The 24,254-nt window shown below is 41.1% G+C and overlaps 1 protein-coding gene across 2 annotated transcripts in view; it reads left to right on the top strand.

Moving 5' to 3' along the window:
* myo3a (myosin IIIA) overlaps nucleotides 1-24,254 on the top strand; it is a 390,102-nt gene that overhangs the window by 257,899 nt on the left and 107,949 nt on the right. For both annotated transcript variants that reach the window (XM_039753913.1, XM_039753915.1), the window contains 7 exons: nucleotides 1,580-1,668; nucleotides 6,443-6,572; nucleotides 13,887-13,966; nucleotides 14,354-14,431; nucleotides 16,271-16,476; nucleotides 19,467-19,578; nucleotides 23,512-23,674. In XM_039753913.1, the coding sequence (XP_039609847.1) occupies nucleotides 1,580-1,668; nucleotides 6,443-6,572; nucleotides 13,887-13,966; nucleotides 14,354-14,431; nucleotides 16,271-16,476; nucleotides 19,467-19,578; nucleotides 23,512-23,674 (858 nt within the window). The remainder of the gene's footprint in view (nucleotides 1-1,579; nucleotides 1,669-6,442; nucleotides 6,573-13,886; nucleotides 13,967-14,353; nucleotides 14,432-16,270; nucleotides 16,477-19,466; nucleotides 19,579-23,511; nucleotides 23,675-24,254) is intronic.

Genomic DNA, 24,254 nt, shown 5'->3' with positions numbered 1-24,254 from the left:
ATAGGAGGTTCTGTTTTAAAGTATAATTTTGAATTTTAATTATAAATTATTTTTTAAAGACCTTTTAAATTTATTCTAATCTTTTATTGAAAAATAATTCATTACTTTTTATCTACAGGCATAATTTTAAGAAGAGTATTTATTTAAAAATTATATTTGAATCTTGATAGAAGTATGGGTGCTTGCAATTTAAATAAAAATGATTTACAGGATGAGTGTGCCAGTGCCACTGTCCCAAATTCCGGTGTGCAAAGCTTCTTATGTCAGACCTGAGAAGACTCCAGGCTGGAATGGTTGTCACAAAAGCTTCAATGAAGTAATGAGTAAAGGGTCTGAATACTTGTGTTAATATGATATTTCACCTTTTTATTTTTATTAAACTAGGGGGCTTAGCCCCCTGCTTGTTTCGCTTGTCAACCCCCGCTCGCTTCACTCTCCAATCCTAACCCCCCAAAACCCCCCACCCCCTGGCCTGCACTACACGCCTGCCACTTCACATCTCTGCCGCTCACGTTGTGAATACGGGGTTGAACGCACCCCAACGAGATGCAGTCGCACCACCGAAACCCCCTCTTAAACGTTGATACAATGGGAAACAAATACATTTTTTCTTTTTACCTCCTCTTTGCTCGATCAGCTGCTGACTTGCTGCTGCTGCCATGCTGTGTGATCCGCATCTCGCACGGCACTTCAAACATTTATAAGCCTGTACAGCAGCCATCCTTTTGTCTCACTGCCTTGTCTCTATTCTCCCCCAGACATCCTCTGCTCCTGTTGGGGGTCCCGCTCCCGAGGCGCACCCATACGAAGAGGAACATTTTCTATTCTTTTCATTGAGAGACAGAACTGTCCCCTCCTGGCAACATGAATTAGACAATGTACAAGTCTCCGTCTTAAAGTTTAAACCCGAACAATATTTTCGATCTCTTTTCACTGTTCCTTTATTTCACCAAGTAATAATTTCTGTTTATTTGAAATAATGCGATCTTTAATATAATTTCTTTGAGACTTTCAAATTTTCTTACTTCCGTTATCTCTAACCTGCTCTACATGAGTATCACCCCAATGTTTTTGAATTCTTTACGATGTTCTACTTTGTCATTTACTCTTTATCTTTTATTTCTGGACCCGGGCATGTTAAATCTCTTGGCACAAAATCTCATGTCGCGGGACATGAAAGTGTCTTTCTGAGAAAGTCACATCTCGTCTCTCTGAACAGGTCTTGTCTCGTCCCAAGCTTTTTTTTATAATAAAGAGGTTTGCAAAGCTTTATAAAATCCTTTCGCTTTGATATTTGGGGTATTGAGTGTTGCTTGATGAGGGCAAAAAATGAGGCTGTAGCATAACAAAATGTGGAATAAGTGAAGGGTTGAAACACTTTCTGAATCCATCATATGTTATGTTATGTTATGTTATATACAGTATGCTGCTAATCAGAAAACCTTACACAGACGTCAAGAGCTGATGAATGCTGTACTTTTCACTTTACCAACCCTTTGCTTTACTTATTGATCTCACTGACAAACTGTCCAATGCCATTGCTTTGTTTCACATTTTATTTGATTTCTCTTTTGTGTAGAAAAATTTGAAGACAACCTTAAATCAAAAAATTTCTGGAGGCCAAAAAGAGTTGACTTAAGCTTTGGAGTTCATCATTATGCTGGAAAGGTAAATGCAAGGCTAACAGAGACCCAAAATCTCTGTCAATTGACATCACAGTAGTCACACACTGACAAAATGTCACCACCTTAGTATCTTGGGGGCACAATATTTAGCTTACTGTCTCACTGCTTGAATGGAAGTCCTGGCTCGGCCCATGTCAGAGTTGCTCAGATCCTTATGCTTGCTTATTTTTCCTGCTTCTAACACATCATCTTCAAGTGCTGATTTGCTGTTTAATACATCCCACCTCTTGACAGGTGCCATTGGAATGAGATAATCAATATTATTCACTTCAAGTTTATTTGATTTAATTTGTGGCTGATCTTGACCAGCTGCATCACCGTGTGGTACGGCAGCACTACTGCTATGGACCACAAACGCCTGCTGAGAAGATCACCAGGACCCCACTGCCCTCTCTGCAGAGCATCTACAACTGCAGAGTCCGCAGGAGAACTGCCTCGATCCTCAGGGACCCCACCCAACCCCAACACGAACTGTTCACACTCCTACCCTCAGGCAGGAGGTACAGACGTATGAAATGAAGGACTTCCAGCCTAAAGAACTCTTCCTTTCCCAAGGCCATTAGACTCCTAAATAACTGACTGGAGTTTATAACCGTGGTCCACCTCATTCTCTCTGTCTCACACAACTGTATTTGACTTGTCCATCACACACCTACCTGCACATTACACTTTATACGTTGTGAACTTGGACCCGGACACACACAGACGGACATCTTAAATTCACCACACACTGTTTATTTACAATATTTACACAAATAAGTCACGTGCACAAACCCCAGTGCCTCCAGCACCGATTCCCCCAATGTCCAGGCCACACAGTCCTGTGCCTCTTTTCCTCCTGGCGCCTCCAGTCCTCACTCCAGCTCCCGTCCTCTTCCACCCGACTTCCACTAATGACTGGAGGGAGGCGGCCCCTTTTATAGGAACCCGGATGGGCTCCAGCTGCTTCCCGGCAATCTCCCGCGGACACACCCCCATGTGGCGGAAGTGCCAGCTGCGCACCCGGAAGCTGTCCGGGTGTCTCCTGTCGTCTTCCCCCCGGCACTTCCGCCACACCAGGGGTCCCGGGATAATAAGGCACTGGGGCGCCGCCTGGCAGTGGCCAGGGGGTCCCTACAGGGCCTGGCTTCCAAGCCCTTTACCCGAGCCCCCCAACATAACCAGGACGGACGCCCCCTCGCGGTCTGGAGGAGGCACAAGCCCTCCTCTCGTCCTCCTGGGCGTCACGGCCGGGCTCAAGCCCCAGCCAGGGACCACAACGTCTATTCTGTTTTTATACTTTATGCTGCCTCTGTTACTTATTATCTATCTGCTACTTACTATTTACTGTATGTGTATCCCTACATGTTGGTTTTGTCATTTGGTGTGAACAGCAAAGAAAGAATTTCATTGTACAGGGAAATGTGTTTCCTTACTGTGCACATGACAATAAACTTTGAACTTGAACTATCAGTGCAAGTCAGTACAAGTTTTCTAGACCGGGGCCTGAAGGAATATCCAGGTTATCCGTCTCTGTTATCCAGGCTAAGGGCTGAGAGATGTACAGGCAATGGTGACCTTATGCCCCTTAAGGCCCACCCTGCATTTCAAAATCTGTGTTCCTAGCACTTGGTGCTGAGACTTTAACAGGTTTGGTTACCTTTTGCAGGCCATCATCTCACAGACCTGTCCTTAACATTCCTAATCTTGCTAAATCACTAAGTTGACACCACCTAATACCCACCTATACCTCTGACACCAGATAAATGTAAGAATCTAGATGAAATTAATAATCAAAGTGTTTATATTATTTATTGAAACACAATAATAATATATAAAGATAAAAGGTTTAATGCAAAATATACAGAAAAAAAGAAAATAATATTCTTACAACAATTCAACAGCAATGACACAGATTCAGACCTTCCTCTCTGTCTTTAAGAAGATCTCTAAATCTTACAAATCTCATGCTGTATATCCAAATTGTTTGGACTCTTCTACTTCTTAATTAAGTTTTATCTCACCCTGGTACTTTCCATTCTGAGATAGCGTAGTGCTTATTTTGAAAAGTCTAGTGGCCCTCAGCACATCATTAAAATATACAATACATTTCTACACAAAAGCAATAATTTATTTCTAAATGTGTTATTTCCGTTTAAAATCATACATTTCACACTTACTATTATCTAGAAAAGTATTATCATGATTACATAGTCTATTAGATGTATCAAAATATAATACTTGAGTAATAAAGTTGTTATTTTTTATCTTTGTTTTGTTTTTCTCAAAGAAAACCAAAAAAACGCTTAGTTCAGATCTTAATAGGGGAACTAAAAAACCCCACAGTTTAAAAGATTATATTATCTAGCAGACTTTGACGTGATATCTGCTATTTTCACTCTTGTGTCCAGTTCATTGTTTAATTTTGAAAATTTCCAAACTGACAGCCACATTGTCACAGTAAATTTTCAGTACAGTGATCCCTCCTCGATTGCGTTCCAGAACCCCGCGCGAAAGGTGAAAATCCGCAAAGTAAAAACCATACGTTTATATTGTTATTTTTATATTGTCACGCTTGGGTCACAGATTTGCACAGAAACACAGGAGGTTGTAGAGACAGTGACTTTAAAACACTGCAAACAAACATTTGTCTCTGTTTCAAAAGTTTAAACTGTGCTCCATGACAAGACAGAGATGACAGTTCCGTCTCACAATTAAAAGAATGCAAACATATCTTCCTCTTCAAAGGAGTGCGCGTCAGGAGCAGAGAATGTCAGAGAGAGAGAGAAAAGCAAACAATCAAAAATCAATACGTGCTGTTCGGACTATTAAGTATGCGAAGCACTGCAATAAAGCAGCCGCAAGGAAGGGAGCAATGTGAAGGTAGTCTTTCAGCATTTTTCAGAGGAGCGTCGATATCCTCTAGGCCAATGTGCGAACAGCCCCTCTGCTCACACCCCCTCCGTCAGGAGCAGAGAATGTCAGAGAGAGAGAGAAAAGCAAACAATCAAAAATCAATACGTGCTGTTCAGGCTTTTAAGTATGCACACGGGAAGCATATCGTATATCATTGAGGAGTTTTATTTAATACATAATACGTGCTCTGATTGGGTAACTTCTCAGCCATCCGCCAATAGCGTACCTTGTATGAAATCAACTGGGCAAACCAACTGAGGAAGCATGTACCACAAATTAAAAGACCCACTGTCAGCAGAAATCCATGAACCAGCGAAAAATCTGTGATATATATTTAGATATGCTTACATATAAAATCTGCAATGGAGTGAAGCCGCGTAAGTCGAAGCGCGATATAGTGAGGGATCACTGTAATTCTGAGTCTCTTCAGTCCATTTCTGGTCAGATTTTGTTCTTAAGAAGGTCCTCAGTTCCTAGAAGACAATTGCTACTCAGCCTTTGGTCTGTGTTCTTAACAAAGTGATTGTGTCCTCTGAGAGATAGACATCCCTTCCAGAATTTGTTCCTACATTTTGCTGATACTTCCAGGAAGCACTCTTTAAAAAGCGAGAAATAATTAGGAGTGTGTATCTATCTATCTATCTATCTATCTATCTATCTATCTATCTATCTATCTATCTATCTATCTATCTATCTATCTATCTATCTATCTATCTATCTATCTATCTATCTATCTATTATATAGTGCCTTTTCTATCTATCTATCTATCTATTGTGATAAAAGGCGATATATTTCGACTGACCCAGCACAGACTTATGCTGAGGCACAAGTAAAAACACAAGAAGACTTTATTTTTCTTCACCCATGGGGCACGTCTTCCCCGTGAACCCCACGGGCATACCACAGTCCCAAAGCACTTAAATCAAAGCAACAACACTCCTGTTTTGGCACCACCACCCTGGCAACCTCATCCTCTTCCTCCTAATTCTGGCCCCAGAGTGGTGGTTGCTGGCCCTTTTTATAGCCCACCCAGAAGTGCTCCAGGTGTTTGATCACCTGTTTCTAAATGCACATCCGGGCGGGGCTGTAGAGTTGTCCAGACCGACTCAGGGACCCATGTAGCACCCCCTGGCAGCCACCCCAGATCCCAACTGGGCTGTGGAGAACTCTATCTCCCATTTAGCCCTGTGGGAAACTGAGGCACCATCGTCAGTCAGGGAGGCTGCTACCAAGCATCCCGGGGGAGGTAAATAGGAGCCCATGTTTGCTCCCAAGGAACATAAGTAGAAGGTGCGTCCCAGCTACCTGCCACACTATCTACTGTATCTATCTATTATATAGTGCCTTTTCTATCTATCTATCTATCTATCTATCTATCTATCTATCTATCTATCTATCTATCTATCTATCTATCTATCTATCTATCTATCTATCTATCTATCTATCTATCTATCTATCTATCTATCTATCTATCTGTGAAATGAGAGGAGACTCTTCAGTCCATCAAACCCCATTGTTTAGCTGTCCCAAACATACAACTGTTGCCTTGGGTGCTTCACCAGTTGCAGCTTTATGGAGTCTATGTTTGTGACACAGACCCCAGCTTCTTATGGTCCTGTACTGGAAAAAGGAAGCTTGGTTTTGAAAATTAAGAAATGTGTGGGTGGATAAGTTAGCTAAAATTGCTTAGAACTCATTATCTATGTCAACATGACCAATGAACCATGAGTCCTGACATCATGAATTCCTTTAAGAATACTAATAGCTTTGTAGATTTAATGACTTTTTAAATCATCCCGTTTAGATTTTAAGTATGTGTGGTTGATGGCTTGGGGTTTCCTGTTCCTCCTTACCTTTGCAGGTTCTTTACAGCGCCACAGGATTTCTAGCAAAGAATCGAGACACACTGCCTGCTGATATTGTCCTTCTTCTTCGGTCTTCAGAAAATGAACTCATCCGAAAACTCGTAACAAATCCACTAACAAAGACAGGTACAGTCGTATTTATTTTCTGAACCTTTCATTAAAACATCGCATTGCCCTTTTCAGCCACCATATTTGCATGGTTTCTATCCATTTACTCAAACCGAATCACTAATCACGTTGATTGTTTGCTTAGATTGCTTTTCCCGGGGTTTGACCTGTCGGTAGAAATGCCTTTTGATTGTTTACTCTGAAGCTGAGATCAAACCAAATGCAAACGTGGCTAAGCTTTACAATGGTGGAGCAGTGCAGTGGGTTATTAGCACTGCCGCCTGATACCAACAGAGTGCTGCAAGGGTTTGAATCCCAGACCAGGCACTGTCTGTATGGAGTTGCCATTTCCCCTCTGCTCATCCCAAAAACAGAATTTGATTAAATACGTTTATCATTGGATGGAAGTTCATTTTATTGTAGGATCTCAGCCCGCTTTTATAACTAAATCCCCCATAGCATGGGCTCTGGCTTATACAGTCCTTATAAAAAATATTCACCCTTTGTAAGTTTTCACATTTTATTGTTATACGAGGGACGTTCAAAACGTTTCCACACTTTTTTTACCTCTATTCATTTAGGATTTCAAAAACAAATGACCTCACTTTCTACATAGTCACCTTCATTTGTGATGCAATTTTCCCAGCGTTGTACCAACTTTTTAATGCCCAATTACTACTCCTTGGTCCTATGGGACTAAAACATCCTCCGAGAGCAACTTCTCTCAGCCATCCAAGAACAGTTTGGTGACAAACAATGCCTTGTCCAGCATAATGGAGCACCGGACCAGAAGGCAAAAGTGAGAACTAAGTGGCTCGGTGAAGAAAACATCATGGCCAGGAAACTCCCCAGCCCTTAATCCCATTGAGAACTTGTGGTCAGTCCTCAAGAGGTGACGGATGGATAAACAAAAAGCCACCAATTCTGACAAACTCCAAGCACTGATGATGCAAGAATAAGCTGTCATCAGTCAGGATCTGCCCCAGAAGTTGATTGCCAGCCTGCTAGGGTGAATTGCAGAGGTCTTGAAAAAGAACAAAGCGTCAACACTGCAAATATCGACTCTTTGCATAAACTGAATGTAATTGTCAATAAAAGCCTTTGAAACTTATGAAATGCTTGTAAGTCTACTTCAGTATACCATAGAAACATCTGATAAAAAGATCTAAAAACACTGAAGCAGCAAACTTTGTGAAAATCAACACTTGTGTCATTCTCAAAACCTTTGGCCACAACTGTAGTTGTATTCTGTAATAAAATGCATAAGCTGGAAGCAGTAAAACATTTGTGTGCAGCTCTGGTCCTGGAGCACTACCGTGGCTGCATTCTACCCATTCATTCTTTTTCTACTAATTAATTTCTTTTGCCTAATTTTAATTGACTTGCTACATTACCATGTTTCCCTGAAAATAAGACAGGGTCTTATATTAATTTTTGCTCCAGAAGATGCACTAGGGCTTATTTTATCTTATATTTTTTCATGTACAACAATATACATTTATGCAAATACAGTAATGTCATCTTCTTCTGGAATATCATCATAACTCTCCACATTCAAACCCTGAATTCCAGACTGAATTTCTTGCTACCCCAGCCGCTTTTAGGATCCTCTGGAATCGATGTGCATACTTCGATGTTTGATCAGAGAGAAGAAGCCCAAGAGTTACTCTATTGTGCTGTGCTTATTACATATGCATGTGATTGTAGCAAGAAACGCTAGTTGTTAAAGAGTTTCCCACAATAAAGCCTTTTTAGGCTTTTATACTTGTGTCCATGCCTGCTTGTGTTTCTGTGTTTGGGGAGTGGAAGGGCCCCCGGTGTTCACAGAGAGTTAATCAAAAATAATTACGTGTTAACCGCAATAGATAAAAGCTGACGCAATTCGACACATTTGAAATGGCTTGTGGGTAGTGAGAACATGCACAGCGCAGAGCTTTTCCATTAGTCTAGTGGAAACCAAGGTCAAGTAAATATGGACGCTCTGCTGTGGGAGGCATCTTTGTGCAGAGGGAGTGAAACCTGATGAAATTCGCCAAGGGACATTGGCTCAATATGGAAGTGAAAACAGCAGGACTCAATGAAAAGTTTATGAATGGGCAGGAAGGTTTAAAGTGAGACGAACAAGCATAACCAACAAAGCTCGATGTTGTTAACCATCGACATCATGCACACAAGCACACATAAATATGGAAAATGCCTTCATAAGAGAAGGTCAGATCAGGTTGGGGAGCACTGGTACACCACGTTGCCGCACCCACCACATGACGAAACAGCTCGGGATCTTGGTTGGCAACCCCCCAGGCAGACACGTGGTCCAGTCCCACCCTCCGGAAATGACCTTCTGTTTGCCACAGCCAGTTGTTACGTGGGTGTCCCTTTGGCCTGGTCCTCAACAATGAGGATCCTGCAAGCCGAATCACCCTCAGGGAATCGTGCCACATGGGTTTAGCGATGTAACTGACGCTCCTTCACAATGCAGATAATGTGCCTCATTTGAGACTCCATGAGCAACTACTCGTTCAACACAAAGTCAAACCAGCAGTACCTAAGGATTCTCCAAAAGACACAGTACCGAAGGAGTGTAGTCTTCGTCTCAGGTCACTGGATAGCATCCATGTCTCGCAACCGTATAGCAACACAGGAAGCACCAGAACTCTAAAGACTTGGACCTTCATCCTTTAGCTGAGATATTGGGAGTGCCACACACCACTTTCCAGCAACCTCATGAACCCCCACGCTCTCCCAATCCATCTACTGACTTCATAGGAAGAGTCAGCAGAGACATGAATTGAATGTCACTGCCGAGGTAAGTAAACCTCTTGACGAGGTCGACACTCTCTCCGCAGACAGACCCACTACTGAGAAGCCCAACGGAATATGTTGCCCATCCTTGCTGCACACATTTGGATATCAGCTATGGATCCGTATGTGCCAGAGTGCATGATGACTTGGGGTATTGTAAAGTTTACACAAAACAGGTACCCTTCGTTGAATTTCAGCAGGCGTCATTCCCTCTGCACAACGATGCAACCCCACAGCCGATGCATCCATGTTCATTTGACCTTGGCTTCAACTCGCCTAATGGCAGAGTGCCGAGCTCAGTGTGTCTGAACTACCCATAAGCCATTGCGAACATGTTTTATTGCCTCACCTTCTATCCCTTGTGGTTATCACATCATTTTCTTGCCTTTACTTTTTCATTTCCCCTCCTGTTACCAGAGGACCTCAGTAATTCTAGCCCTATCCGAATCACTCAGATGATAGAATTTTACTGGGACTAGTTTAAACTCTTTAGCGCTATACTTACCCTTGGAGAAGTAAGCCAAAAGTGTTGAATTCTTTTCAGCAAGAAATAACTACAGTATATGTGAAATAGAAACTTATAAATACCAAAACGTCAGCATCAATACAGTAAGAAAGGTATGACTAGTGTCCACTGCTGTACCAATGCAGATTTAGTACTCGTCCTTCGTGTGATATGTTTGGAAACAGTCACCACTGCACAGCCAGACTAGAGGGGGAAACCGTCAAACCCCAGCTAGTAACAAGCCCGCCAACCCAGGATCCATCCATCCATCCATTTTCTAACCTGCTGAATCCAAATACAGGGTCACGGGGGTCTGCTGGAGCCAATCCCAGCCAACACAGGGCACATGACAGGAACCAATCCAGGGCAGGGTGCCAACCCACCGCAGGACACACTCAAACACACCCACACACCAAGCACACACTAGGGCCAATTTAGAATCACCAATCCACCTAACCTGCATGTCTTTGGATTGTGGGAGGAAACCCACGCAGACACGGGGAGAACATGCAAACTCCACGCAGGGAGGACCCGGGAAGCGAACCCGAGTCGCCTAACTGCGAGGCAGCAGCGCTACCACTGTGCCACCGTGCCGGCCCCAACCCAGGATCTTTATATTCTAAGTTGTATCTTCAACTCTAATTATTTACTTCATGATATTTCATTGAATTAAGTTTTTTTTTCCTTTATTACAAAAAAGAAATCAAAGGTTAAACAGGGAAAGACATACTGTAGAAGTGTGCTTCCCATGTACAGGAATTTAGACTTATAGCAAGAAGACAAATCTGCCATTTATCGAGCTCAGGAGGGAAAGTGGGAATAAAGAATATTTATTTTCACCTTCTTCTGAACCTTGAATCATGATTCACTTTCTGGCTCTGTGAGGCATTTGGCAGAGGAAAGAGAACACAATCCTGTGGCCTTAGAGTTGGTTTCGCTACATTAATATACCATTATATTTATTTAAGTGATAGTGCTCTTGCAGTTTACTGGAAAATGGGACTGTTTCAAATTTTAAACTGTGAACGTACAGCCTTATTTCTAATGCACTGACAAGTCAGACCAGCTCCTCCTTATAGTGGTACTGCCTGTGTGTGTCACTGTAAAAATAATGGGGTACTGTACTGAAGCTGGAAAACTCCAAATATTGAAATCACTCGCACCCTAAGCAGAATATATAACAGGATCATCAGCAGAACAAAATCAGGTTTGGATGAAACAGAACCATTTTCAATTCATCCATAGAGGATCAGATTATCAAAAGCAAAATTCTAGCAGTTACTCTGTAGTGTGGATGTGTGGACAGAAGCATTTGATCACCACTTCCACTTCCTCTCCTGGATGGTGACTGATCTCAGAGGCTCCTTGGCATGCTGGAAGCCCACCACCAGCTCTTCTGTGCTCAGTGTGCTTGATTTTATGCACCTATTAACAATTAAACACCTGAACTCGAAAATTTGGATGGCTGTTCACATACGTTTGCCCGCATGGTGTACCTGTGTTATTAATATCTGAGTAATGTACTTTGTCATCGTTTTACGATAGAAGCTATCTAGGGGCATATACTTCTCAATTGTTGCTGTATAACAAAACCATATGAAAGGCTTTGTTTGGTCTAAATAAGACTTACAAAGCACCAATAAAAACACATTACTGTACAGCAGGAACTACCTATAGAATACCCTGTTTTTCAGCGTTTGCCTTTTTGACCATTAATACGTACAGTCTTTACAGCTGTAGCAAGAGTCACTTTGTTAGTGACTTACCGCTGCATAACAAAACCTACACAAAGGCTTTGTCTGTGTTAAATAACAATAAACGACTAATAGAAGCACAATAGCAGGAGTAGTCAACTCTGGTTCTGGCAGTCTATTGTGGGCGACGGTTTTCATTCCAACCAGTTTCGTAATTAGAAGGCAGGCCTAGCAGATAATGGCTAATTAGTGCTTCCATCCTGCCAAGACAAATCACGTTGTACATTTTTCTTTTCCTGAGAACGTTATCCATATGTTTTGTAGTCCAAAACTTATTTGTACTTCTTGGTCATTCCCTTCTCTCTCATTTATTTAAACAAATTGTATTGACACAGATATCGTAGTTCATGATGCATGTACACAGGTTTCAATGGAGGCATGGTTAGCTGTAGAGCTGCCAGAGGGACCGAGTTGGGAAAGATGTGCAGAAGGTTAGGGTGATAAAGGATAAAGATGGAAATGTACTCAAAAGCGAGGAGAGTGTGTTGAGCAGATGGAAAGAGTACTTTGAGAGGGTGATGAATGAAGAGAACGAGAGAGAAAAGATGTTGGATGATGTGGAGATAGTGAATCAGGAAGTGCAATGGATTAGCAAGGAGGAAGTAAGGACAGCTTTGAAGAGGATGAAAATTGGAAAGGCCGTTGGTCCAGATGACATACCTATGGAAGCATGGAGGTGTTTAGGAGAGATGGCAGTGGAGTTATTAACCAGATTGTTTAATGGAATCTTGGAAAGTGAGAGGATGCCTGAGGAGTGGAGAAGAAGTGTACTGGTGCCGATATTTAAGAATAATGGGGATGTGCAGGACTGCAGAAACTGCAGGGGAATAAAATTAATGAGCCACAGCATGAAGTTATGGGAAAGAGTAGTGGAAGCTCAGTTAAGAAGTGAGGTGATGATTAGTGAGCAGCAGTATAGTTTCATGCCAAGAAAGAGCACCACAGATGCAATGTTTGCTCTGAGGATGTTGATGGAGAAGTTAAGAGAAGGCCAGAAGGAGTTGCATTGTGTCTTTGTGGACCTGGAGAAAGCATATGACAGGGTGCCTCGAGAGGAGCTGTGGTATTGTATGAGGAAGTCAGGAGTGGCAGAGAAGTATGTAAGAGTTGTACAGGATATGTACGAGGGAAGTGTGTCAGTAGTGAGGTCTGCGTTAGGAGTGATGGATATATTCAAGTTGGAGGTGGGATCACATCAGGGATCGGCTCTGAGCCCTTTCTTATTTGCAATGGTCCCTTTGGACTATGATGTTTGCTGATAACATTGTGATCTGTAGCGATAGTAGGGAGCAGGTTGAGGAGACCCTGGAGAGGTGGTGATCTGCTCTAGAGAGGATAGGAATGAAGGTCAGTAGGAACAAAACAGAATACATGGGTGTGAATGAGAGGGAGGTCAGTGGAATGGGGAGGATGCAGGGAGTAAAGTTGGCGAAGGTGGTTGAGTTAAAATACTTGGGATCAACAGTACAGAGTAATGGTGATTGTTGAAGAGAGGTGAAGAAGAGAGTGCACGCAGGGTGGAATGTGTGGACAAGAGTGTCTGGATTAATTTGTGATAGACGGGTATCAGCAAGAGTGAAAGGGAAGGTCTACAGGACGGTAATGAGACCAGCTACGTTATATGGGCTGGAGACGGTGGCGCTGACCAGAAAGCAGGAAACAGAGCTGGAAGTGGCAGAGTTAAAGATGTTAAGATTTACATTTGGTGTGACGAGGATGGATAAGATAAGAAATGAGGACATTAGAGGGTCAGCTCAGGTGGGACAGTTGGGAGACAAAGTCAGAGAGGTGAGATTGTGTTGGTTTGGACATGTGCAGAGGAGACATGCTGGGTATACTGGGAGAAGGATGCTAAGGATAGAGCTGCCAGGGAAGAGGAAAAAAGGAAGGCCTAAGCAAAGGTTTATGGATGTGGTGAGAGAGGACATGCAGGTGATGGGTGTAACAACAAGATGCAGAGGACAAAAAGATATGGAAGAAGATGATCCACTGTAGCAACCCCTAACGGGAGCAGCCGAAAGAAGAAGAAGATTAACTGAAACAGGCAACTAAAACCAAACTCTAGCTGTTAGAAACTATAAAGGGTCCTAAAATGAAAAAAATCAGTCAGCTAAAACTAAGTCCAAACAAATACCAAAAAAAATAAAACAGCTCTACTAATAAAAATGGTTAAAGTGAAACTCTGCAGCCCTATAGAAACTCCTTAAGTCTACTTTATACAGTAGTGTTGTTTGTACCCTAACAATATCATTTTTTTTTGTACCTTTATAGGTAACTTGGCCCACACAAGGGGTAAAGGAGTTGGACTCAATCGGCCACATACTCCCCAAAAAACGATTCATGCTGCCAAGGTATGTCTTTTACGGAAACATCAAGGGGCGTGTGGACTATCGAAGTCGAGTCGACTTTCACGAGGGTAGAACCAATAATTTCTGCCCTCCTTGTCTTTTCTTTTTCCGCTTGCTTTTTTTGTAAAGATGGAAATTCTCAGGTTTTTCAGTCCGTTGTCCATCATTGAGGTAAAAGAATGACCTCCCCACTTTTAAAATCCCATTCATAATTTGCAATTGTTTAGGCCGTAGAACACCATAGATTTCATTTTCCCCCCTCGATGTTTCTCTCCCCTGTGTTTTTTTTAGATGTTGATTATGAATCCTTTAAATGCGTAATTGGAAAATCGTGTTTGCATGATTTAGTACCCAATTTGCTTTTTTTTTTGTTGTTTTTTATTTGTACAGAGTGACTCTGGAGATGCTACCCACCATCCAAGAGAAACCACTAATATGAGAACACAGACTGTTGCATCTTATTTTCGGGTAAAGTACATTTGAAGTAGTGTGGTGCACGTTACTTGTAAATGTAATTTAGTTGCATTTTCATTACTTACCAAAGAAGTAATTATAAATAGGACGTGTTGTAGTCTTGTGGGGCCAGACGTGAAATGTAAAACGAAAATACACGTCTGGGGACAAAAGTGTGTAGCGAATAGCAGTGACATCCTGTGCTGCAAAGGCTCCACCCACAGGGCGTGTTCCTAAAACACCCGCCCCCCCAATGTCTCCAGTCCATGTGTTAAAGAAACTATACTATTTAACTAGGGGTAAAGAACCATACTATACTATAATCACTAAATGAATAATTAAAAATAAATAATATGTGCGTGATTCCATCGTAATAATTAAATTAATAATTAATGAATAATGATAACAGTAAAACTAATATTGAGAAAACAACAATAGTGACAATTGTAACAAATGTCTTCTTCTTCTTTTTCTTCTTCTTGCGGATGCTCCCGTTAGGGGTTGCCACAGCGGATCATCTTCTTTCATATCTTTCTTTCCTCTGCTTCTTGATCTTTCGCACCCATCACCTCTATGTCCTCTCTCACCATATCCATAAACCTTCTCTTAGGCCTTTCTCTTTTCCTCTTCCCTAGCAGCTCCATCCTTAGCATCCTTCTCCCAATTCACCCAGCATCTCTCCTCTGCACATGTCCAAACCAACTCAATCTCTCCTCTCTGACTTTGTCTCCCAACCGTCCAACTTGACCTGACCCTCTAATGTTCTCATTTCAAATCCTGTCCATCCTCGTCACACCCAGTGCAAGTGTACAAGTGTAACAAATGTCTTGCATGTAAATTCGCTAGTAGGGGCAGATCTGAAGGCAGAGAGGCAGCACCAAGTTCAGATTCCTGACAGCCAAGGGGTAGAAGCTGTTGTAGAACCTCCCAGAAGTGGTTTGGATGCTACAGCACCTTCTGCCAGATGTAAATGGGACAAAGAGACAGTGGGAGGGGTGGAACAGGACTGTAGGCTTTGTGGGTGCAACGATTCACAAAGATATCATTAATGGTGGGCAGGAAGGACCCAACGATCTTTTCTGCAGTGTGCGTTATACATTGTAGGACCTTATGGTCAGAGACACTGCAGTTTCCAAACCAGACAGGGATGCATCTGATCAGAACACTCTCACAGGTGCCCCCTGTACAATGTCATGAAAATGGGGGGTGGTAGTCTTGTCTTCTTCAGTGGAGATGCTGCAGTACCTTCTTGGCTATGGAGGTGGTGTGAATTGAACAAGCACGGTCAGCTTCCAGGTGCTTCCAATTCTACTGCAGTGCCCTCGATGTGCAGTGGGTTGTGGGTGGCATGGGCCTTCTGGAAGTCAACAATCATTTCCTTTCGTCTTGCCCACATTAAGGATCAGATTGTTCTACTTGCATTAGCTGACTAATTGTTGATTTTCTCTATTCTGTAAGCTGACTCATCTCCATTGCTGATGAGATCCCCCACCATTGTGTCATCTGCAAATTTAACGATGGTGTTAGAGCTGTGCACAGCCGTACGATCATGAGTCAGCAGACTGAGCAGAAGTAGGCTGAGTACACAACCATGGGGGCACCGGTGCACAGTGTGACGTTATTACTCGGCTTACATGAGCCATCCAAGAGGTCCACAACCATGCATGTGTAACATTCTATATAAAAAATAGGAAGATCCTACATTTACTCGTACTTCTGTACAGTATTAGATACTTTAAAACTTTTGCTTGAGTATTTTTCTCATGAGCAAATTTGAGTCACTTTCTGATTTCACTCAGGTAAGTCTGTAGGGAACTTGGCTTGAACTCTAAGTCTTTATCGTTTGTTTTACAGTATTCTCTCATGGATCTCCTCTCCAAAATGGTAGCAGGACAGCCCCACTTTGTCCGGTGTATCAAGCCTAACAATGATCGTCAAGCCAGCAAGTTTGACCGAGAAAAGGTGTTGGTCCAACTCCGTTACACGGGTGTCCTCGAAACAGCTAAAATTAGGAGACAGGGGTATTCTCATCGGGTCCTCTTTGCAAATTTCATCAACAGGTGAGCCTCACTTTTTTTAATTTAGGTTTGTCTTCTTTTAAATTCACTGAATAAAAACCAGAGATACGTGTCATTCACAAACAGAATAATCACATATAATGTGTAAGTCAGCAAGAAATAAACCTTACAACTACACAACCATTTTGGAGCTTTACCTTTTCAATATCAGTAAGGTCTATCTCGGGGTCCTCAGTCACAGTCTTGGAGGGCTACAGTGGCTGCAGGTTTTTTTTCTAACCTGTTTGCTTAATTTGAAAGCAATTCTTGCCAATAATCTAATTTCATGGCTTGTTATTTCTTTAACTCTGCTATGTCAGGTCATTCTCACACCCCAGATTGTCATCCCCTTTCTAAGGACATCATCCAAATGATCTGAAGGCTAATATGGAGGACTAATTCTCAGTCCTTCACTTTTTTCTCTTCACTTTCCTTCCAAGTATTTAAGTGCATGATAAATACACACGGGTGTAAATGGAAACAAGCTAAATGGAGAAATGCTGGTTTATTTTGTCATTTGCGTGTTATTGCTAATAAGGAGCAATTAAAAACCAAGACTACATCTGTTTAAGGATAAAATAAGCAATAAGGGCTGAAAATCTTAACGAGCGAGACAACTAAAGTGAAGCAGAAGTGTTACTTGAGCAATAAGAGCTTCTTGTTAAGCAATTTGGTTGGAGCAAAAACCTGCACCCACTGCAGCCCTCCAGGACCGTGATTGAGGACCCCTGGTCTATCTGGTACCTGTCAGAGAAGTATTTGATTATTATTCTAGAAGTATTGGGTTCAAGATAATAACTAGTGATGAAATGATTCAAGTAAAACAGAATGTGCAGCAAAACTCAGCATTTTGCTTTGCAGCAAAATTTGCAAAAAAATTGCATTTCGCTTTTAGCGATATTCTTGTCATTCACCCAAGAAGAATTGTTGTTTAGTTTCTGTCAGGAAGTATTTTGATGCATTCGTTCTTCATGCATCTGTCTGTCATTTAGTATTTCAATTAAGATCTCCATTGAAAATAAAAAAAAAATCACTGGAAGTGTACATACAGTGGTATGAAAAACTATTTGCCCCCTTCCTGATTTCTTATTCTTTTGCATGTTTGTCACACAAAATGTTTCTGATCATCAAACACATTTAACCATTAGTCAAATATAACTAAACACAAAATGCAGTTTTAAATGATGGTTTTATTATTTAGGGAGAAAAAATCCAAACCTACATGGCCCTGTGTGAAAAAGTATTGCCCCTGAACCTAATAACTGGTTGGGCCACCCTTAGCAGCAATTGCAATCAAGTTCATGAGTCTTTTACAGCACTCTGGGGGAATTTTGGCCCACTCATCTTTGCAGAATTGTTGTAATTCAGCTTTATTTGAGGGTTTTCTAGCATGAACCGCCTTTTTAAGGTCATGCCATAGCATCTCAATTGGATTCAGGTCAGGACTTTGACTAGGCCACTCCAAAGTCTTCAGGAAGACAGTAGAATTCATGGTTCCATCTATCACAGCAAGCCTGTCCTGAAGCAGAAAACAACCCCAGACCATCACACTACCACCACCATATTTTACTGTTGGTATGATGTTCTTTTCTGAAATGCTGTGTTCCTTTTACGCCAGATGTAACGGACATTTGCCTTCCAAAAGTTCAACTTTTGTCTCATCAGTCCACAAGGTATTTTCCCAAAAGTCTTGGCAATCATTGAGATGTTTCTTAGCAAAATTGAGACGAGCCCTAATGTTCTTTTTGCTTAACAGTGGTTTGCGTCTTGGAAATCTGCCATGCAGGCTGTTTTGCCCAGTCTCTTTCTTATGGTGGAGTTGTGAACACTGACCTTAATTGAGGCAAGTGAGGCCTGCAGTTCTTAGACGTTGTCCTGGGGTCTTTGTGACCTCTCGGATGAGTCATCTCTGCGCTCTTGGGGTAATTTTGGTCGGCCGCCACTCCTGGGAAGGTTCACCACTGTTCCATGTTTTTGCCATTTGTGGATAATGGCTCTCACTGTGGTTCGCTGGAGTCCCAAAGCTTTAGAAATGGCTTTATAACCTTTACCAGACTGATAGATCATTACTTCTGTTCTCATTTGTTCCTGAATTTCTTTGGATCTTGGCATGATGTCTAGCTTTTGAGGTGCTTTTGGTCTACTTCTCTGTGTCAGGCAGCTCCTATTTAAGTGATTTCTTGATTGAAACAGGTGTGGCAGTAATCAGGCCTGGGGTGGCTACGGAAATTGAACTCAGGTGTGATACACCACAGTTAGGAAGGGGCAATTACTTTTCACACAGGGCCATGTAGGTTTGGATTTTTTTCTCAAATAATAAAACCATCATTTAAAAACTGCATTTTGTGTTTACTTGTGTTATATTTGACTAATGGTTAAATGTGTTTGATGATCAGAAACATTTTGTGTGACAAACATGCAAAAGAATAAGAAATCAGGAAGGGGGCAAATAGTTTTTCACACCACTGTATACTTGGAGGTTAGGCGACGGTGCGTTAGGGAGCAGGTTTATGACGAGTGGTGCAGAAAACATGGTAAGTAATGTGTGAAAAACAGGCCACGTAACACATTTTACAGAAAAAGTATCGCACTCCTCTGTGCTGATGTGCATGGGAGGCATAAATAGAATTGACGTTATTTGTGCAATATGGATTTTTATGCTTTTTGCAATTGCAGAAAGGAATATTAGTAAACATGAAAGTATGAACAAGAGAACCATAGTCTTTATGTTCCATGGAAAAAAATATCTTTAGTAAGTTTTGCGTTTCACAGGTGCAGAATTGTCCATGTAATACATTTCAGTGTTAGTCTTATAGCATATTTCTATCTATCTATCTATCTATCTATCTATCTATCTATCTATCTATCTATCTATCTATCTATCTATCTATCTATGCTCTGTTATCAAAGGTTGTTGCAGCATTTATGTAACCTCTTAAATAAATCTTTCCTCAAAAGTACATATTTTAACAGTTACTGTATTTATTTTACAGGTACTTTTTTCTTGCATTCAAATCCAATGAAGATCCTCCAGTTAGCCCAGAAACGTGCATTGCAATTTTGGAAAAAGCAAAACTTGACAACTGGGTTATTGGAAAAACCAAAGTAAGACCTTAAATGTAATGTACATATAGAGTGTAGTCAACCCTCATACAGTATTTTTTGGTTATTATTTGGTTATTTTTGGTCATTTTTTTAAACATATATACATTAGCACTCAGTGGCCTCTTTATTAGCTCCACCTGTGCGTTTACACAAATAGGCCTCTCCCGCACATGGCCAATCATGTGGTGCAACTTTATAACATGCAGAAATGGCCTCAAATTGTACCTTTTGTTTGACTAAACATTAGAATTGAAAAGGCATGTGATTGAAGCAGCTTTGCCTGTGATATGATTGTTGATTCCAGACATGATACTTTCAGCATCTCAGGAAGAGCTTCACATACAGTACTACAGTCGAAATATGAAGTTTACACACTCATAAGAAAAAATCAGAGAGGGTGTTCTGTGAGTAAATAAAAGAAGTCACCAACAGAGGATCACGTCAGGTCCTACTTCTGCTAGTGAGGCTGCAATCAGCAGGTAGTCAGCAAAAATGAATAACGTAAGACTGGCAAAATGTTGCCTGGTCTGACAAATTGTATGTTCTGCTGCATCATACAGATGGTAGCTCAGATTATGGCATGAACAGCACAAACTCGTGCATCCATCCTGCCTTGCTTCAACTGTATTGGCTGATGGCGATAGCAAAATGGCGTATGGATATTTTCTTGGTACCCTAAAGCGAGGGTGGGCAAACTACGGCCTCGCCTGTAATGCCAGTTGGTGCGGCCAGCATACACACTTAAAACCTTTGTGATTTTGTTAACAAAAGTGACATTTGTAACATGTAAACAAATGAGCAAGCTCTTCCATAACGTTACATGTGCACAAGCAGAAGCGTGTGTTTACAGACGTGGACTTTGTACTGCGTGTAACCGTACATTTACAGTGACGTTCGAGAAGTATCCAGCTGCAGTCAGGAGAGTTTTAGGCAACCAACAGAACTGAGCACTTCAGAAACTATGAGGCCCGGAACCTCCATGTATTCTTTTGAGAAATATGATGACATTTATTTTTACCTCTTGTATAACTGAACAAATAAATAATTTGCTAACTGGATTCAGTAGACATTTTTAATGCAATGTGTTGTTTTACCTTGAAAATTGGTTTATTTAAGTTTGTCACACAAAAAAGTTACATTGACTTATGAAGAAAATAACTACATATATATATATTATATGTAAACATCTACACGTGGAAGTGCGTGTGTCTGTCAAGCAAGACCAACACGTTGGCAAAACAAAACCTCCTAGGAGGGAGATGCCCAGAGTAAGTCCTTTCAATTACCTGACATCTCTACATTTCAATTTTTCTTCTGATGATTTCAATAGTTTCTAGGAAACTATTTTCTGTGTAAGCCCAGGCTTTTCACAGCACAGGCTTACACAGCTAGTATATATATATATATATTATATATTTTATATATATTGTATATAGTGAATGCTAGGTGTTGCTGTTGACCTCAAAAACAGTGCCCTAAGCATCATAGCCACAATAAACAGGCAAGTATATTAGCACAATACACAAATCTTCTCTCTCTCTCTCTCTGTGTGTATATATATATATATATATATATATATATATATATATATATATATATATATATATATATATATATATATATATATATATATATATATATTATGGGGTGCCAAACAGGCAAATACATTGATTTTCTGAATATATAAAGTCGGCGTCAGAATATATAAAGTCAAAACTTTTTTCTGAAAATATAAAGTCAAAACTTGAATATATAAAGTCAGCGTCAGAATATATAAAGTCAGCGCTGGAATATATAAAGTCAAAACTTGAATATATAAAGTTAGCATCGGAATTTATAAACTCATTCCTGAATATATAAAGTCAATGTCAAAATATATTGATTGAAACAACTCAGGCACATTTTTAGTAAACTAAAAAAACTTAAATAATTTAACAAAAACGTATTCAGAAAAATAAATTAAAAAAACACTGTTCGGTTAATGTTTTGAAAATGATGCATGTGTCCTGCCCAGGATTGGTTCCTGCCTTGCACCCAGTGTTGGCTGGGATTGGCTCCAGCAGACCACCGTGACCCTGTGGTCGGATTCAACGTGTTGGGAAATGGATAGATATTCCAACGCTGACTTTATATACTCAGGTTTTGACTTTATATATTCAAGGTTTAACTTTATATATTCGGGAATGTCTTTATATATTCCGACACTAACTTTATATATTCAAGTTTTGACTTTATATATTCCGACGCTGATTTATATATTCAAGTTTTGTCTTTATATATTCCGACAGTGACTTTATATAATCAAGTTTTGACTTTATATATTCGGGAATGACTTTATATATTCAGAAAATCAATGTATTTGCCTGTTTGCCACCCCAAATATATATATATATATATATATATATATATATATATATATATATATATATATATATATATATATATATATATATATATATATATATTAGAAATATATATAAAAGAAAAAGAAAAATTTACAGTAGGTGCCTAATATTAAAATAGTGTAAGGGTGCCTAATCTTAAAAACAAATAGCGTCCGCTTTTTGAACAAGACCCGCATGGGGCGATACCTGGACCCTACAGAGTTTGCAAAGGTGGTCCATCTTCTCCAGGATGGCACTTTAATACATGCCATTGCCAGAAGGTTTGCTGTGACTCCCAGCACAGTCTCAAGGGCATGGAGGAGATTCCAAGAGACAGGCAGTTACTCTAGGAGAGCTGGACAGGGCCCCTCGTAGAAGATCCTTAACCCATCAGCAGGACTGACTGGTATCTGCTCCTTTGGGCAAGAAGGAACAGGATGAGCACTGCCAGAGCCTACAAAATGACCTCCAGCAGGCAGGCCACTGGTGTGAATGTCTCTGACTAAACAATCAGAAACTGACTTCATGGCCGGCACCGTGGGGCTGAATTGGCATTTGCCATAGAATACCAAAATTGGCAGATCCACCATTGGCACTCTGTTCTTTTCACAGATTCACCCTGAGCACATGTGACAGACATGAAAGGGTCTGGAGAAGCCATGGAGAATGTTATGCTGCCTGTAACATCGTTCAGCATGACCGATTTGGTGGTGGGTCAGTTATGGTTTGGGGAGGCATAACTATGGAGGGACACACAGACCTCTACAAGTTAGACAACGACACCTTGACTGCCATTAGGTATTGGGAGGAAATCATTGGTCCCATTGTCAAACCCTGTACTGGTGCAGTGGGTCCTGGGTTCCTCCTGGTGCACGACAATGCCCAGCCTCATGTAGCGAGAGTATGCAGGCAGTTCCTGGAGGATGAAGGAACTGATACCATTGACCAGCCCCCACGCTGACTCGCTTGACCTCAATCCAATAGAACACCTCTGGGTGGGACATTATGTTTCGGTCCATCCGACGCCGCCAGGTTGCACCTCAGACTGTCCAGGAGCTCAGTGATGTCCTGGTCCAGATCTGGGAGAAGATCCCCCAGGACACATCCGTTGTCTACATTTCTCGCCTGCCTGTCGCATCATTTTTTTCACTTGGATTTTCGGGGTGTCTTTGAATTCAGCCCTCTGTAGGTTGATCGTTTTCATTTCCATCAAATGATGTGGCGCCCTTTCATTCCTAACACATTACCATATCAGTCCATATCAGTAGAGATAGCCAGCAGCAGGATTTTTTTTCCCCATTAAGATCTGATGTGTTTTTCAAAATGTTCCTTTAATTTTTTGAACAGTTTAGTTATATAACTAATAAATATATTTTTGTGTGAAAATTATGTGCAAATTTTGATTTTTGTCATATGTGGCCCACTACAGACCTTACAGATGTCTGTGTGGGCCTCGGAGAGAAAAGTTTGCCCACCTCTGGTCTAAAGTAATGTCTGACTGTCAAGCCATTTCTGTAATCCCCCTCGTATTTCTATTTTGACCTGTCAGGTGTTCCTCAAGTATTACCACGTGGAGCAACTAAACCTGATGGTGAAGGAGATGATTGACAGGATTGTTCTCGTCCAGGCGTGTGTGCGCGGGTGGCTCGGAGCCAAAAGATACCAGCGAATGCAGGAGAAGAGACAGCAGAGTGCCGTTGTTCTGCAGTCAGGTAATTATCGGCTGCGTGCAGATAATGGGGGCGAGGATGAAAATTCAAGGGCTGCTTTTGTGCTGGGTGCCCACAATAATTATGAGCAGAAGCGATGACTTAGAAAATGGAGCTGTTTAGACTTTCAAATGTGTGACTACATGGCATAGATTAGAAATTAGAAGTCGCATCCCCAGCTGCACAGCGATGGTGGCCATTTCTTATTGATTTTCAAAATGTCCTTCGTATGGTTCAGATTGTTACTGTCTGCAGCAAAATGAAAGACGTCATTTGAAAGATAAGAAACCCTCTAAGGAAATTTCTGGGAGATCATACAGACGTGGACAAATTTGTTTGAACCCTACCATTAAAAAAGAACTCACAATTGTCTCTGAAATAGCCTGAAACTGACAAAAGTAATCGGCACCCATTATTGTTTATTCTGTATTTACAGAATATTTCAAATAATAACACAAATAAAAATGGCATGAACAAAAATTATGCCAACCCTCAACCTAATATTTGGCAGCACAGCCTTTTGAGTTTGCAATCACTGCAGATGAGCAATTCCTGGAGCTCTCCATGAGTCTTCTGCATCGGT

Source organism: Polypterus senegalus, chromosome 5, assembly GCF_016835505.1.
Source record: "Polypterus senegalus isolate Bchr_013 chromosome 5, ASM1683550v1, whole genome shotgun sequence".
Classification (NCBI taxonomy): Eukaryota; Metazoa; Chordata; class Cladistia; order Polypteriformes; family Polypteridae; genus Polypterus; species Polypterus senegalus.
This window is presented reverse-complemented; position numbering and strand designations above follow the sequence as displayed.